The sequence below is a fragment of the Eumetopias jubatus genome, unplaced genomic scaffold, assembly GCF_037043125.1.
Source record: "Eumetopias jubatus isolate StellerSeaLion01/CBP00866 unplaced genomic scaffold, mEumJub1_p1.0 scaffold_1, whole genome shotgun sequence".
NCBI lineage: Eukaryota > Metazoa > Chordata > Mammalia > Carnivora > Otariidae > Eumetopias > Eumetopias jubatus.
This window is the reverse complement of record NW_028274807.1, coordinates 138836100-138848661: the sequence shown is the minus strand read 5'-3', so window position 1 is coordinate 138848661 and position 12562 is coordinate 138836100. Positions and strand designations below refer to the sequence as shown.

Below are 12562 nucleotides of genomic sequence, written 5' to 3'. Positions count from 1 at the left end.
CCTCCTTCTCGCTGGAGCCCTGCTGCCATGCTGTGGGAAGCAGCGGCCACACGCAGCTCGTCCAGTTGACGGCCCCAGCTGAGCTCTCCGCCAACGACCGGCGTGCACTGCCAGCCATGGCGGGGAGCCTTCCGGGACCTGCAGCCCGTGCAGCCTCAGCTGACATCCCGTGGAGCAGAAGACCTGCCCAGCTGAGCCCAGTCCATCCGCAGACTAACGAGATCATAAATTGTTAGGCCACTAAGTTTGAGGGCGGCTTGTCACATAGCAAGAAGTCATAGAAACAATCCTAAAGAAGAGATTTTTTTTAAAAGCTAATGAGACGCACCCCAAAAGAACATTCTTTAACAAACACTCCAGAAATATCCACGCGGATTCTTCAGGAAGCAACTTTAGAAGGGATGCACTGACTCCACTGCTCAAGAGAAGTTTAAAATGCCACCACGTACGGGCGCCTGGGTGGCTCAGTTGTTAAGCATCAGTCTTCGGAGCAGGTCATGGTCCCAAGGTCCTGGGATCGAGCCCCGCATCGGGCTCCCCGCTCGGCGGGAGGCCTGCTTCTCCCTCTCCCTCTCCCACTCCCCCCTGCTTGTGTTCCCTCTCTCGCTGTGTCTCTGTCAAATAAATAAATAGTCTTAAAAAAAAATGTCCCCACGTACACCACCTTTAGAAATTACCTATGAGGCTTACAAATGGGGAAACCTCTGCCTGCTCCTGTGACAAAAATGTTTCACCCACCTGATCCCTCCTCTGATGCACCAGCTGTGGTTCCAGTGGGTTTTAGTCCTTTCCAGAATCAAAGTCACGTGCAAAGTCCCGGGGAGAGACTTGTGTTTGTGTTATAAGGGGGTGTGTCACAGTGACTCACAAGTACACAATTTCTCCCATACCTTATGAGTCCAGAGAGAGCAGGGACAGGGTAGGAATCATCTTGGTGTTGCCCACAGAACAGAACATACTAGAGTGCCCGGAACATGGCAGACACCCAAGAGGTGTTTGAGTAACAGTGCAAGATCTAATCCATCAGTGAGCGATACAATGGACTACACCCCTGACACATCTTTGGGTGAAGTTGTGTTGTGACAATGCTCATCTGTAAAAATCAACCATTTGTACTAAATCTGGGGGTTTGGTAAATGGATGACACTGACGCAGGGCCAATGCTAAACGGGAAGGACTGGGACCTAGCTTATGAGCCACAGACAGGGGAACCATCGCATTGAGGACAAGAGATACCAACTGAAACAGTACGCTCCCTAACAGCAAAGACACATGAGCCACAGGTGTCATGCTGGAATCAGAACAGAAGGAGGTCTGTCTCCTCGGTGGCTTCTGTACGTTTTCTGGGTGAGAAAAGAATCCTCATTTACAGGATCTCTGATCTTTCTGCAAATCCTGCAACGTAGACCTTATTGTTCCCATTTCCTGTGTCAAGTGAGGCTACTCCCATTACCTCAGACCAGCAGGCAGTGGGAATACAGGTGGAGAGATGCACGGGAGGGTAGTCAACGCGAGTGGGCATGCAGAGGAGAAGCGTTAAAACTCCCAGAGAGTGAAGCTTTTCACAGCCTCTTGGCGAGAAAAGCATTATACCTCCTTCTCCAGAGAGCTCTAGAGAGACAGGTGATAGGATAACCTTTGTAAGAAGAGTACATGCAACTTCTGTCCTCTAGAAGCCCAACACGGGTTTCTGGAAACGCTGGCCCAAGTAGCAGAAAGAGGCCCTGTTCATCTGCATCCTCCAACTTCCTCTGCAAATCCAAACCTGTTCATCCTATCTCTAATTCCTATTGTTCCCTCTGATAAGCAGGGCCCCAGTGAACAATTAAAGCTTTCAATAAATAATCTCTAAGCACATTCATTTGATTGACTGTTATTTGATACAGCAGTTAGTTTCAATGGGGCAGTTAATATTGATCACATAAAGTACTCCAGACAAACATGAAACAGTTCCAGAACTCCATGGATTATTACCCTTTATCTGCCAGTCATCTGGGTTACTTGTAATGGTCACGGAATTTAAAATCAATAATAACAATTAGTGTTCTGTACACCAAAACGGATGAATCATGTGAAATGGGTTTTCATATAAAATCAAAGGTAAGGCAGCCTGCAACATGGAAAAAGGCTCTCTGAATTTCCAGCACACATTTGGCCAGGGACTTTCAGGCAAGTCTTCCAAACAGGCAGCGAGAGAGAAAGAAAAGTATTTAGGAGAAGATGTGGCCATAAAAACGCATGTGAAACCCCTGACAGTCTTAATCCAAAAAGATAAAGCATAAAAGACAAAAAGTGATCAAAACGAGCGCTAACAAACGTAGTAAAATTAATGGGACTGGCAATTTACTTCCTCTGAGATGCACTTCTAGCTACCTTTTTCAGCTTCTGATTCATAGGCATTAATTGTGATTTTTTTTTTTTGGTAATAAAATGGCAACCACGGTATTTTACCTCCATGGCACCACTACTGTAATGTCTGGATAATTAAAATGCAAAGCAACAGAGAAATGTTTCATCATTAAACTGTAACCAGCGCACTATGTGAAATCATCCATTCCAAAGACTTGTTTTTCATCAATTATTTGTTATTTATCTGATGTAAATATAAGAAGGGCTAATTAAAATGTATGCCTTTTTATACAGCTTCTTGTCATTAAAGCCAATGAAAGCATTCTGAGGACCATAATGAAATAATTATGTTTGCCTTTAAGAATTCTCCTCAATAACACATGGCACTACTGAGCTAAATTAAAACATCAGGAACTAAATTTCGCTTGCCTCCATTTCCATTTTAGTTAATTATACCCCCAAGCTTTCCAATAGACCAGACCCTAAAAAAATCTTTTGAAGCTGAAACAGCTTTCAGATCATCAGCCTTTTTATAATTATGGACTTTGATAACAAGACATAGGTACCGTAGCCCCGAAAGCTTTAATATTTTTGAGAGGAGGCATTTAGTAGATGAGGTCTTCATTTGCTCTGGAAATTAGAGAAAAATTGAGATAAATGTGATCCAAATCTTCTTCTCCCAGTTAAACGGATGTGCTCATCTCATCCGGTCTTGTCTGCGTTACTGCTACCAGAGTATTTTGGAATCAGCTAGTTGGTTTTTCCTGACGTGGTAAAATGCAATCTGTGGCGAGCAGTAATTGATCAATAATAACAAAAACCAACATTTCACTCTGTTTGAGTCAAATTAGGAGAGTCACCCCTCATTCAGTACTTAAACTTGCAAACAACAACAACAACGACAGAGCAATCTTCAAGAAAAGAGTAGACTCGGGAACCTATGAACTGGAAAAAAATAACATAAGCTCTTTCATTCGAGTTTCTCCTCCAGACCTCAAATCGCAGAAACTTGCGAAGGCAAAAATAATCTGTGTTTAAGACAAAAAGGAAGACGGGAGAGGAAAGCTGGGCGCTGTCAGGGCTGGTGGCAAACGAAATGGTTTTAGCAGCCCTGTCATATGATGCGGATGGGGGTGGGAACTTGGTACTTAGAAAAGTAAATAGGAGTACCAGGGATTAACTCTGACAATGTGAATTCCCTCCCATTTTGTTATACGGAGAGCTGGTGGGGCTCATGGGTGATAGGATTTGGTGACTGCTGGATAGACCGGCTCAAGACACATCAGAGGAAAACTGTGGACAGCGGGGAAACAAATCGCTATTCCAGGACAACATAAAATTGCAATTATATTCTTGGAATCAGCTTTTAGGACAAGCACTCCCTTCCACCCAGGTGGCTCTTTGTTCTGTTTAGAGAAATCTTTTGGGAACGAGGGACACGGTCACCCACGATCACTCCTGTTGAAATTCACTTTCTTCGTGCCCCCCACCCCCAGCTGGCTCAGTTCATCAGCAGTGGGGGAGGCCTGGAGACTCCTGGAATCCACGGGGCCCTAACGAGAGGAAATGCTTGGCCAGGCTGGGTCGCCCGGCTGACATCAGTTCCTGTTATCCTCCCCTTATCATGCAGGGGACCAAGAGTCTTATCTTACTGAATGGCCCCCCTTCCAGCTCCCCACCCGGCAAGTCCCGAGAAAAAGCAAGTCAGCAGTTCCACTGCCTGTTTGAATTCTCATCTAAGAAGCTCTGAAAGCTCAAGATAAATAATATAATACCTGCAGACTCACCCTTACTACTTCCTAGGGGGAGAGAACTTTTGCAACTTTGTTTGTTATTCATGGAAAGGGGTTTAGGGGTGTGGGATGAGGCGGGAATCATACTTCTTAAAGATGAAGTAAGGAAGCCAGAAAGGAAAAGAGAAATCAGGGCAACATATTGACTGATGAGGTTGTGTTATTAGATCTTACAGATGGGGAAGGTTATCTCATCTCCTATTTAAGAGGTACTTAGGCCAAGCCACTTACAGACAGGATACTGATAAATCTGGAACCTGAGTTAACTCCGCTCTCCATTCTCCATCACCACCCATTTCAACTTTTTAAGATGAAGCTGGCCAAGAACGGATACAGATTTGTTCAGAGTGATTCAGTTTAATAAGTCCACCCCTCCCCCACTCCCAATACACACATGTGCTGGAATCAAAACCACAGTCATAATACTTAAATCCATTTTGCAAGGGATGCTTTCCATTTACAGATCTACAGTTTGCCACAAAAGGAATCCATGTTCAGAAGAATGACCCAGAAGCACAAGGCGATCTTCAGACATAACGAAAAAATTAAGCTTCGAGCGCTCTAACTATATTGACCATAGAATCCAAACAAAGACTTTCTGTGCCACTCCTGGGTTCAAGGGGCAGCCTCAGAAATGTCGTAATATTGAAATATCTGGCATATTTCCATGATTTATGTGGGAATTGTGGCAGTATATCTGAAAGTGGGTTATTCTAGAAAATCAGAGATGTACGATTGCCCTAACTACCCAATAATTTTAAAGGCAAGATTCTACATTAATATCTTTTGAAAAGGTTTTTAGCCAAGATTTTTCTGATTAACCTTCATCAAAACCTCCCATTTCTGAAAGAATGTATTTAATTGATAGTTAACTGAAGCTACAGTAGAACATTTAAAGTATAAAAATGTCATTTAAAGATAAATTTATTGGCACTTACATGTAACTCAAACTCTACAGAAGATTCTTTTTAAGATGTCCTAAAATGAATACAGCGTTTACTGTTTAATAAGTCCTGTGTGACTTGAAGAAACTTGTATATTTTGCATCTTGGTTTCACATCTCCATTTTCCTCCTAGGGGGTAACTTTCCCATTTAAAAATTCCTAGCCTTTTGTAAAAAGAAAAAGGAAAAGAAAAAAATCTGATTTTAAAGATTAGAAATTCCTTGACAGCAGAATTTACAATCTCTATCATTTCTCATAGTTTATTGATGCTTGTAGAATGTACCAAGGGGAAAACGGTAAGATTTTCTTCCCTTTTCATTCATTTTCATTTCAAGATTTTCATTACATCTCAGGGGCTTAACATGTTGAAGGTAAATTACAAGCGTCTGATAGCCAGAAGAACTTTCTTTTACTTTTACGTTTTAAAGAAATGTTCATGACAATACTGACTGGTTATATATGGTCGGAGCCAGGCTTCCAAAAATGAGAAGAAAATTTCTGATTCAGGTCAGTTAACCTATCAGAAATGGCCATTCTGGTCATTTATCTAATAAGGTATAAATAAATAAATAAATAAAATTTTAAAAGGCCTATTTCAAAGTAAAGGCTTTGCATTTGGGCTGGCAAATCAACTTCTAACTGGAGCTTCCAGATAAATTCCATAGCCTAAGTTTAAGCGGACAAAGGTCTACTCCTGTTGTATTTTTTGGAATCTACACTGTATGGTGATAAAATTTAAACTCATGGGTTTTTTTTTTCCTTCTAGGTTGCACATCAACACTTCCCTACCCAAAGTACCATGTTATCAGCATACTGACAAAATTCTAGTATTTTTTTTTTTTTTCCTGCGGAGAAGGAAAACTTTGTGAATCTTCCACTTGTTTTCAAAGGACCCTAACCTGCACTCGGGGGTGTAAGCAAAAGTCCCTTTTCTTTCTTCTTTCTGTTGGTATTAGTTACCATGGTCATGTGGCCGAGAAGCAGAAAATTATGTCCTACTTTAGAAAAACAATTGAGCCTTTTCATCGAAATATTTATTCAAAACCCCATTCAATTCATACGGTGGCTGTCAGTCTTTATTTAGTCTCTCTTTCAGAGAGTATCTTTGATTTTGCCACTTTGACCCCAATTTATATCTCACTAGGAGAGGATTTGGATACTGTGTAATACTTAAAATTCAGGTCCCAGGGCTTTGAGAAGGGGACTTTTCTTCCTTCCTTAATCACACATCACTGTTTGATTTTAAAACAGGTTATTTCTCCTCATTAATGGGCAAAATACTATTTCAAAAAGAAAATTTTTTTCCTTTTTTCTTTTGATGGGCTGAGCAAGGAGATGACAGGGAAGTTGTCACACTCATGATTTCACCGAAAGTAACTATATTTAGACCACAAATATTAGGATTTATCCTATGCCCACTGAGCAATTAATGCTGAAAACATCTGGAGCGGCCCTAAAACCAAGATAATCCGGGAGGCATATGAATAGAAACTTTGTGACTATGATACCTTCCAGGGGCAGTCTTAAATCGTATTATTTATACCACATTCCCTTATAGCCGGTTAATCCTGACTTTGAATTTTTATAACAGGCAATTCACAGGCCCTACTCCAACCCGTAGCTGGTTGGCATGTCATTTTTCTGTTGTTAAAATTAAAAAAAGAAAATAAAAAGAATATTCTAACACCTTTCAAAGACGGCTTCTGGTGTAATTACTACACACACACACACACACACACACACATACACACACACACACACCCCGTAAAAAATAGAATCTCAAAGCAGAAAACACTTTTGGTCGTAATTTAGGACTATTTTTTTCCCCTTGCCCACTGTTTCCTCTGTGTTAAGAGCGCAAACAGATCTGCTTCTCGTCAAAACAGTCATTAAGTAAAATGGAAAAGGTTGTGGTTTTTATGTTCTTATTTATCCAAATGAAGTCCTAATGCTTTTATTTCAAAAGTCCTAACTACCCATGCCACCCTGAACCAAACGCCATGTGGCAGACATTTGTTAGAATTTTTATTTATGCTTAAAAACTTAATCTCTTGAACAACTAAACTGACCGTCATAAAGGGGTTTATGGAGGATAAAGCAACTCTGCAGGAGCATACGCAATTTTTACAATTTATTCATGTAGCCTATAGCTGGGGGTGTGGGATTTAGAACCCTTGTGAAATTGACCACAATAAGCACTAATTGCTCTGCTTACAAAAATAAGACACTGGAATTTCTGAAATCCCTTTGTCAAATGCCTTTATTTACTTTTTCTAATGCAAGTTTCTTTGATTAGCTGAACTTTGCTGTTATCAACACTTCTTGCTTATCGGCTGGCCCTAGGCGAATGACACATTCACCACTCGCTCTCCCTAGATAAGGCAAATCCCTTGTTTAACTTGTTCAAGAACAAACAAAGCTTTTCCCCCTACTCCTACAACTTAATAGGCATGTTTGGAGGGTTAATTACAAAAGGGAGAATGTCTACTTGTAAAGGCTCTATTAGGTCTAATAGCTTTCCGCCAAGGGTCCTGAACATTTTTTTTCCTTCGTTAAAAATATGTTTCACAGAACTTTCTCTTATGAGAAAAAGTTCTGCAGAGCCCCAGTTCCCTGAGATTCCAAGTGAAATTGTTCACACTCTTTTAACTGCTACAGACCAGACAGGTCTAAAAGATCTGTTGGTGGGTTGTAAAATTATTTTGTAACACTCAGCTTCTTTGAATTCTCCAGAAAGAAAACAGGCATTAGGAAAGAAAAGGCATTTGGGGAGCAGCTGAAGATGAAGACGCCTTCTGAAAACTATATTCTTTTTGCCCTGGTTATGGCTCTACGAAATACTAAGTAAGACAGCCAGACTGCTGGCATCAAAGGGTTATTGATTTTTCAGCTACAAACCTGTTGATTTCCTGGCCCAGGAAGCAAGTCTTCATTGCTAAGACAAAGTTCCAGAGAGAGCAGTTTAAATCTAGTCACTGTCCCTCTCTCTCCCTTTTCGTCTCCCTCTTTACATAAGCCACCATGTTATTAGGAAAACTCAATTTCTTCCAGTTAAACTTTGACCTCTTTGAAAACAAAGATTTAAAATGTCATTTTCAGGCTAATGCTCCAATGAATTGTCAAATAAAGTACTAAAAACATTTTGATAGATAGCTGAGCCATTTATCTAAATCACTGTCAGGGCGGCGATGCATCCTGCAGGCTCCCACCACAGCCACCCGAAGGTGGGATTTTCTGGGACTTCTGGTCATTTCTCAAGCCTGAACCACTCTACTGTTGACCAGATGCGTGCCTCGGCATTGTGTCAGCATCAGATAACCAAATAGTCAATATTTTTTTAAAAAGCTGGGCTACTCCACTTATATTTCCTTTCCTTTAACTGATGTCCAGGTTCTGGGATGAATCGCAAGATATGGAAATAATGGATGGGCTCAGCCCAAGGGGTGTTCATTGCCAGTAGTTTTCTAGCAAAACAGCAACTTCTTAGAGCAACAAAGTGACTCGGAAAGGTGGCAGCAGGGTCAATGCTAAGAAATATTGCCTTTCCTTAGCAAGGAAAACATTGGGAGCAGCAGTTTTAACTGGTGGTTTATGAACTTCAGGAGAAATAGCCACCCTAATTAGGCTAAATTCCTTGCAAGGACGATGTCGTATTTTAATTACTTTGGACTGTGGAAACACACAAGGGGGGAATATATACAACTAGCAGCTAATCCAAAGAACAGCAAAGTTAAATTCCCCACTGCATACATCTTAGTAAAAACTGCACAATGTGTCAAACTGCCTTACTTGAAGAATGTTTCAAAGTCCTGTGGTCACACTCTACTTTTTTATTCCCCCCCTCCATGCATATTTTTAAAACTGTTTTCAAGAGACTGTAAGGTTGGTAAGGAGAGGAGTGGGGGGTCAGGAGGGGTTGTTTGGCAAGAAAACATCTAAGGAAATTTTCAGCAGAGGGAATCAATATGCACGCCAGCATATCACACCCTTTCAGCATTAAATCATTAAATCCTTTGTCTTGCTACCAGTGCAGTTTGTTTCCAATGTCTTTATTGCATGCAAGAGAGACAATTCATTTTTTTTTTCTTGGTAGAAGAAGGGAAAAAATAAACCTACATTGAGCAGTGTGCCGATGCTGCCATTCGGTTTGGGTCAATCCACTGAAGCATGCTTTGAGAGCTTTCTCCTGGAGCATGCAGGAAGACGGACTCGCAGTGTAGAAATCCAGGATTTGCCCAGGACTCACTGACAGAACATCCATACAGTCAAACATGATCTCCCCTGCACCGAATGTCTGCAAAAGTGCTTATCCTCTAGGTGTGGAGGCAAATGGCATAGAAAAGTCCACCCAACTCCATCAAACTCTGCCCCTTTTTTGGCACGTAGGCTGTTGGTCTTTTTCCCAGCCCCGAATCATGAATTATGACAGACAAGCCAGCTAAAAGCCTGTAATTGATCCAAATGATCATTTACCATTTTCCAGGCTTGCTCGGCCAATCCAGCCGGGGCGGGGGTTCCCAGAAAGATCCCAAGTTCTCCTTCCAAGCAAATGCCTGCAAAAAGCCTTCCGAATGCGGTCCGGATCCTACCCCGACGATGCCCAGACAAACCCTGCCCGGCTCGCTCGCGTCCTCGGCATCCCAGTCCTCAAACAGCTCGCATGGGGGAATTCTGGTCCCCCCTTTGGCAAAGAATAGACCCTCCTGCCTCTGAACAGCTCACTTCCTACTACTTCTGTCACACAGAATGAAAGATTGAATTGCCTAATATATGCGAGTGAACTTTCGGTGAACCCTTCCCGGGCTGCTAACCTTCAAATGACCCAACGAGTCTGACATCACCAACTCCCAGGATTCTCACAGAGCTTAAAAACTCCCAGCAGCCCTGCAAAAGCAGACAGCCAGAGAGGCAGCGGGCGAGCCCGCAAGCCGCCTCTTTCTTTCCCATTTCTCACCTGAAAAACAATGCAAGAAGTGCTTTTAAAACGGGCAGGGGAGGAGCCAGGACACTGCTCCCGGCTCGCGTTGAGCCGCCAACTTCGCTCCCTTTCCGCCTTTTTTTTATTCGCGGCGGCTTAGCTTGGAAGCGCGGGTCCCCCCGCCTCGCCGGCTCGCCTCCTGCCCACCCCCGCGCCCCCAGCCCACCCTGTAAATTCCTCTGTGCGCCCGCCTGTCTGTTAAATTCCTGTAACTTATGTATTTTTCCACTCCCGAAAAAGCACAGGCAAGCCCTGAACTGGAGAGCAGAGGAGAGCTACTCCTCGGGGAAGCCTTGGGTTGAGAAACTTTCCATTTGATAGCTCTTCACCCCACCCCCATCCCTCTTGCAAAGCCCTGGCCGAAGGGATTGCATTTGCTCTGGAGTAAAAAATCCAGCTTTCTGGATTCATTTACTTTTTAAACATTCTCTCAGGTCTGTATGCAACAGTCAAGAATTAGTGACTCCTGCCCTCAAGCACACACACACAATCACACGGATGTACAGGATTTGATTTCAGGTCCTGATGGTAGAAAACAGCGTGGTCAAGAGTCGATGTGGGGCTCAAGCTGAAATAGATTTCAATTCCAGTTCTACTTCTTACCAGCTGTGTGATCTGGGATGAGTATTTAACCTCTCTGAGCCTCAGCGTTCTCATCCGTAGAATGGGGATATATTACTACCCCCTTAAGTGGGTTGCTGTGAGCACCCCTCCCCCCCCCAAGTGCTTATATGGCACTCAGTATGTATCCTGCAACAAGTACTAAGTCTCATTTCATCCTTTTATTTTTCACCGAGGGAAACAAGCCCTGGGAGGGGAGGCTGAGACCTGTCTGAGGCCCCAAAGCTCAGAACAATGACTAGCACCCAATTCCCTGGGATCCCAGTCCACTGAAAATTACTTTGCTGCTCCCACAGCCTTGTACCCCGAATAGCATGTCGGTGACCTTTGTCATCTCATGCACACACACACACCCCACTACCACCACATAATTAAACACATATTTTGGAAAAACTGGTTAAGTGTGAAGGTTTTATATTTCCAAGGGCCTGTTTATACCAATATTAGCCCCTGCCCAATCTCGGTTATTTATTAGAATAATTTTAAGAGAAAGAGACTCTTTTTTATACTTCCCATATTGACCCAACCTAGAGGAAGGAGAAACCTTTTAGCCTGTCTTAAAACACAGAGCAGGACAGATGCAAAATTTACAAATAAACTCAGGCAGAGAGCTTTCAAAGGGAGAGCCAATCCACGTTGCAGCCACTTTTCACAACTTGCTTCAACAAAGCACATCGAAGAAAGGAAACTGTGCAGGAATGAAAACACCCAACCTCCTCTAATACCTCTCCAGTCTTTACTTGTAATTCTCCCACGAAACAGGGCAGGCAAGCGGGTGGGCATGAGGGACAGTTTCCTTGCCCCTTGCGGGGAAGAGCGCTGCCCCAGTCTCCTTTCTGTGGATAGTGCTGGAATGTTCATTGGCATCCAGGCCTTTTGGAAGCCTGTCAGGGGGCACCCCGCCCCATGCTGAACGGCTGCTCTGTCTCCAGGAGTTGCTAAGTGGCACTCATGGTGTAACATGAAAAGTATGCATCATACACACTTACCAAGTCAAAGATCCTTTTATGAAGGTACATTAAAACAATTTTCAGCCCAGCAAGCTCAGTTCTTGCTATTGAAAAGTCCAGGGCGATGGAGGGGTGAGATTTTGCTGAAACTATGTTTGTTATTCTCTTTCTCTCTCTTTTTCAAGTGGCCATCATTTCATAGCAGAGGTTTATAAAGAAACCCTTTAACTACAAAGACAACACACGTCTTCAGCAAGGAGCACAGAGGAATTTACAAAACATTTAACACACTGTCATTAAGATAGTTGTAAAGATACACAAAGCACCACATCATGTACCAACCCCTGCGTGTGTACACTTACAGTTCCAAATGCTTGCTTAAGAGTCCCTTGGAAACTGGACTCATCCTGTATGTGATAATGGAGGTGACTGAAAAGGTGTCTGAGAAAACCGGAGGAAGCAGCTACGTTTTGAAGCACAGCAGGAAGCATTAAGAGAGGAGAAACATGGCTCCCGGGCCAGGTGTGCGTATTCAGGTATCTGCTCCCCAGGGGAGGGCATGACGCTGCCTGCCCCAGCATCTTTCCAAAGGGTAGGGTGCACCAGTCACAAGGAGATGAAGATGGGGACGGTGTCTCCCAAATTCTGTTTACTCTCATTTCTTTTTCTTTTTTAAAAGATTTTCTTTATTTATTTGACAGAGAGAGACACAGCGAGAGAGGGAACACGAGCAGAGGGAGTGGGAGAGGAGAAGCAGGCTTCCCGCGGAGCAGGGAGCCCGATGCGGGGCTCGATCCCAGGACTCTGGGATCATGACCTGAGCTGAAGGCAGATGCTTAACGACTGAGCCACCCAGGGACCCCTACTCTCATTTCTAAAGCTAGAGGATCAGCCTCATTTGGAAGGGAAAAGACTGCTCCCTAATTT

General features: G+C 43.2%; 1 protein-coding gene across 4 annotated transcripts in view; it reads right to left on the bottom strand.

Annotated features, from left to right (window-relative positions):
- The window catches only part of RARB (retinoic acid receptor beta), a 377605-nt gene that overhangs the window by 155366 nt on the left and 209677 nt on the right, over nt 1–12562 (bottom strand). For 2 of the 4 annotated variants that reach the window (XM_028099067.2, XM_028099068.2), the window contains exon 1: nt 9203–9359. The exons of the other annotated variants lie outside the window; for them this stretch is intronic. In XM_028099067.2, coding sequence (XP_027954868.1) covers nt 9203–9359 — 157 coding nt within the window. Of the gene's footprint in view, nt 1–9202; nt 9360–12562 lie in introns of those variants that run through there. 4 annotated transcript variants of the gene reach the window in all.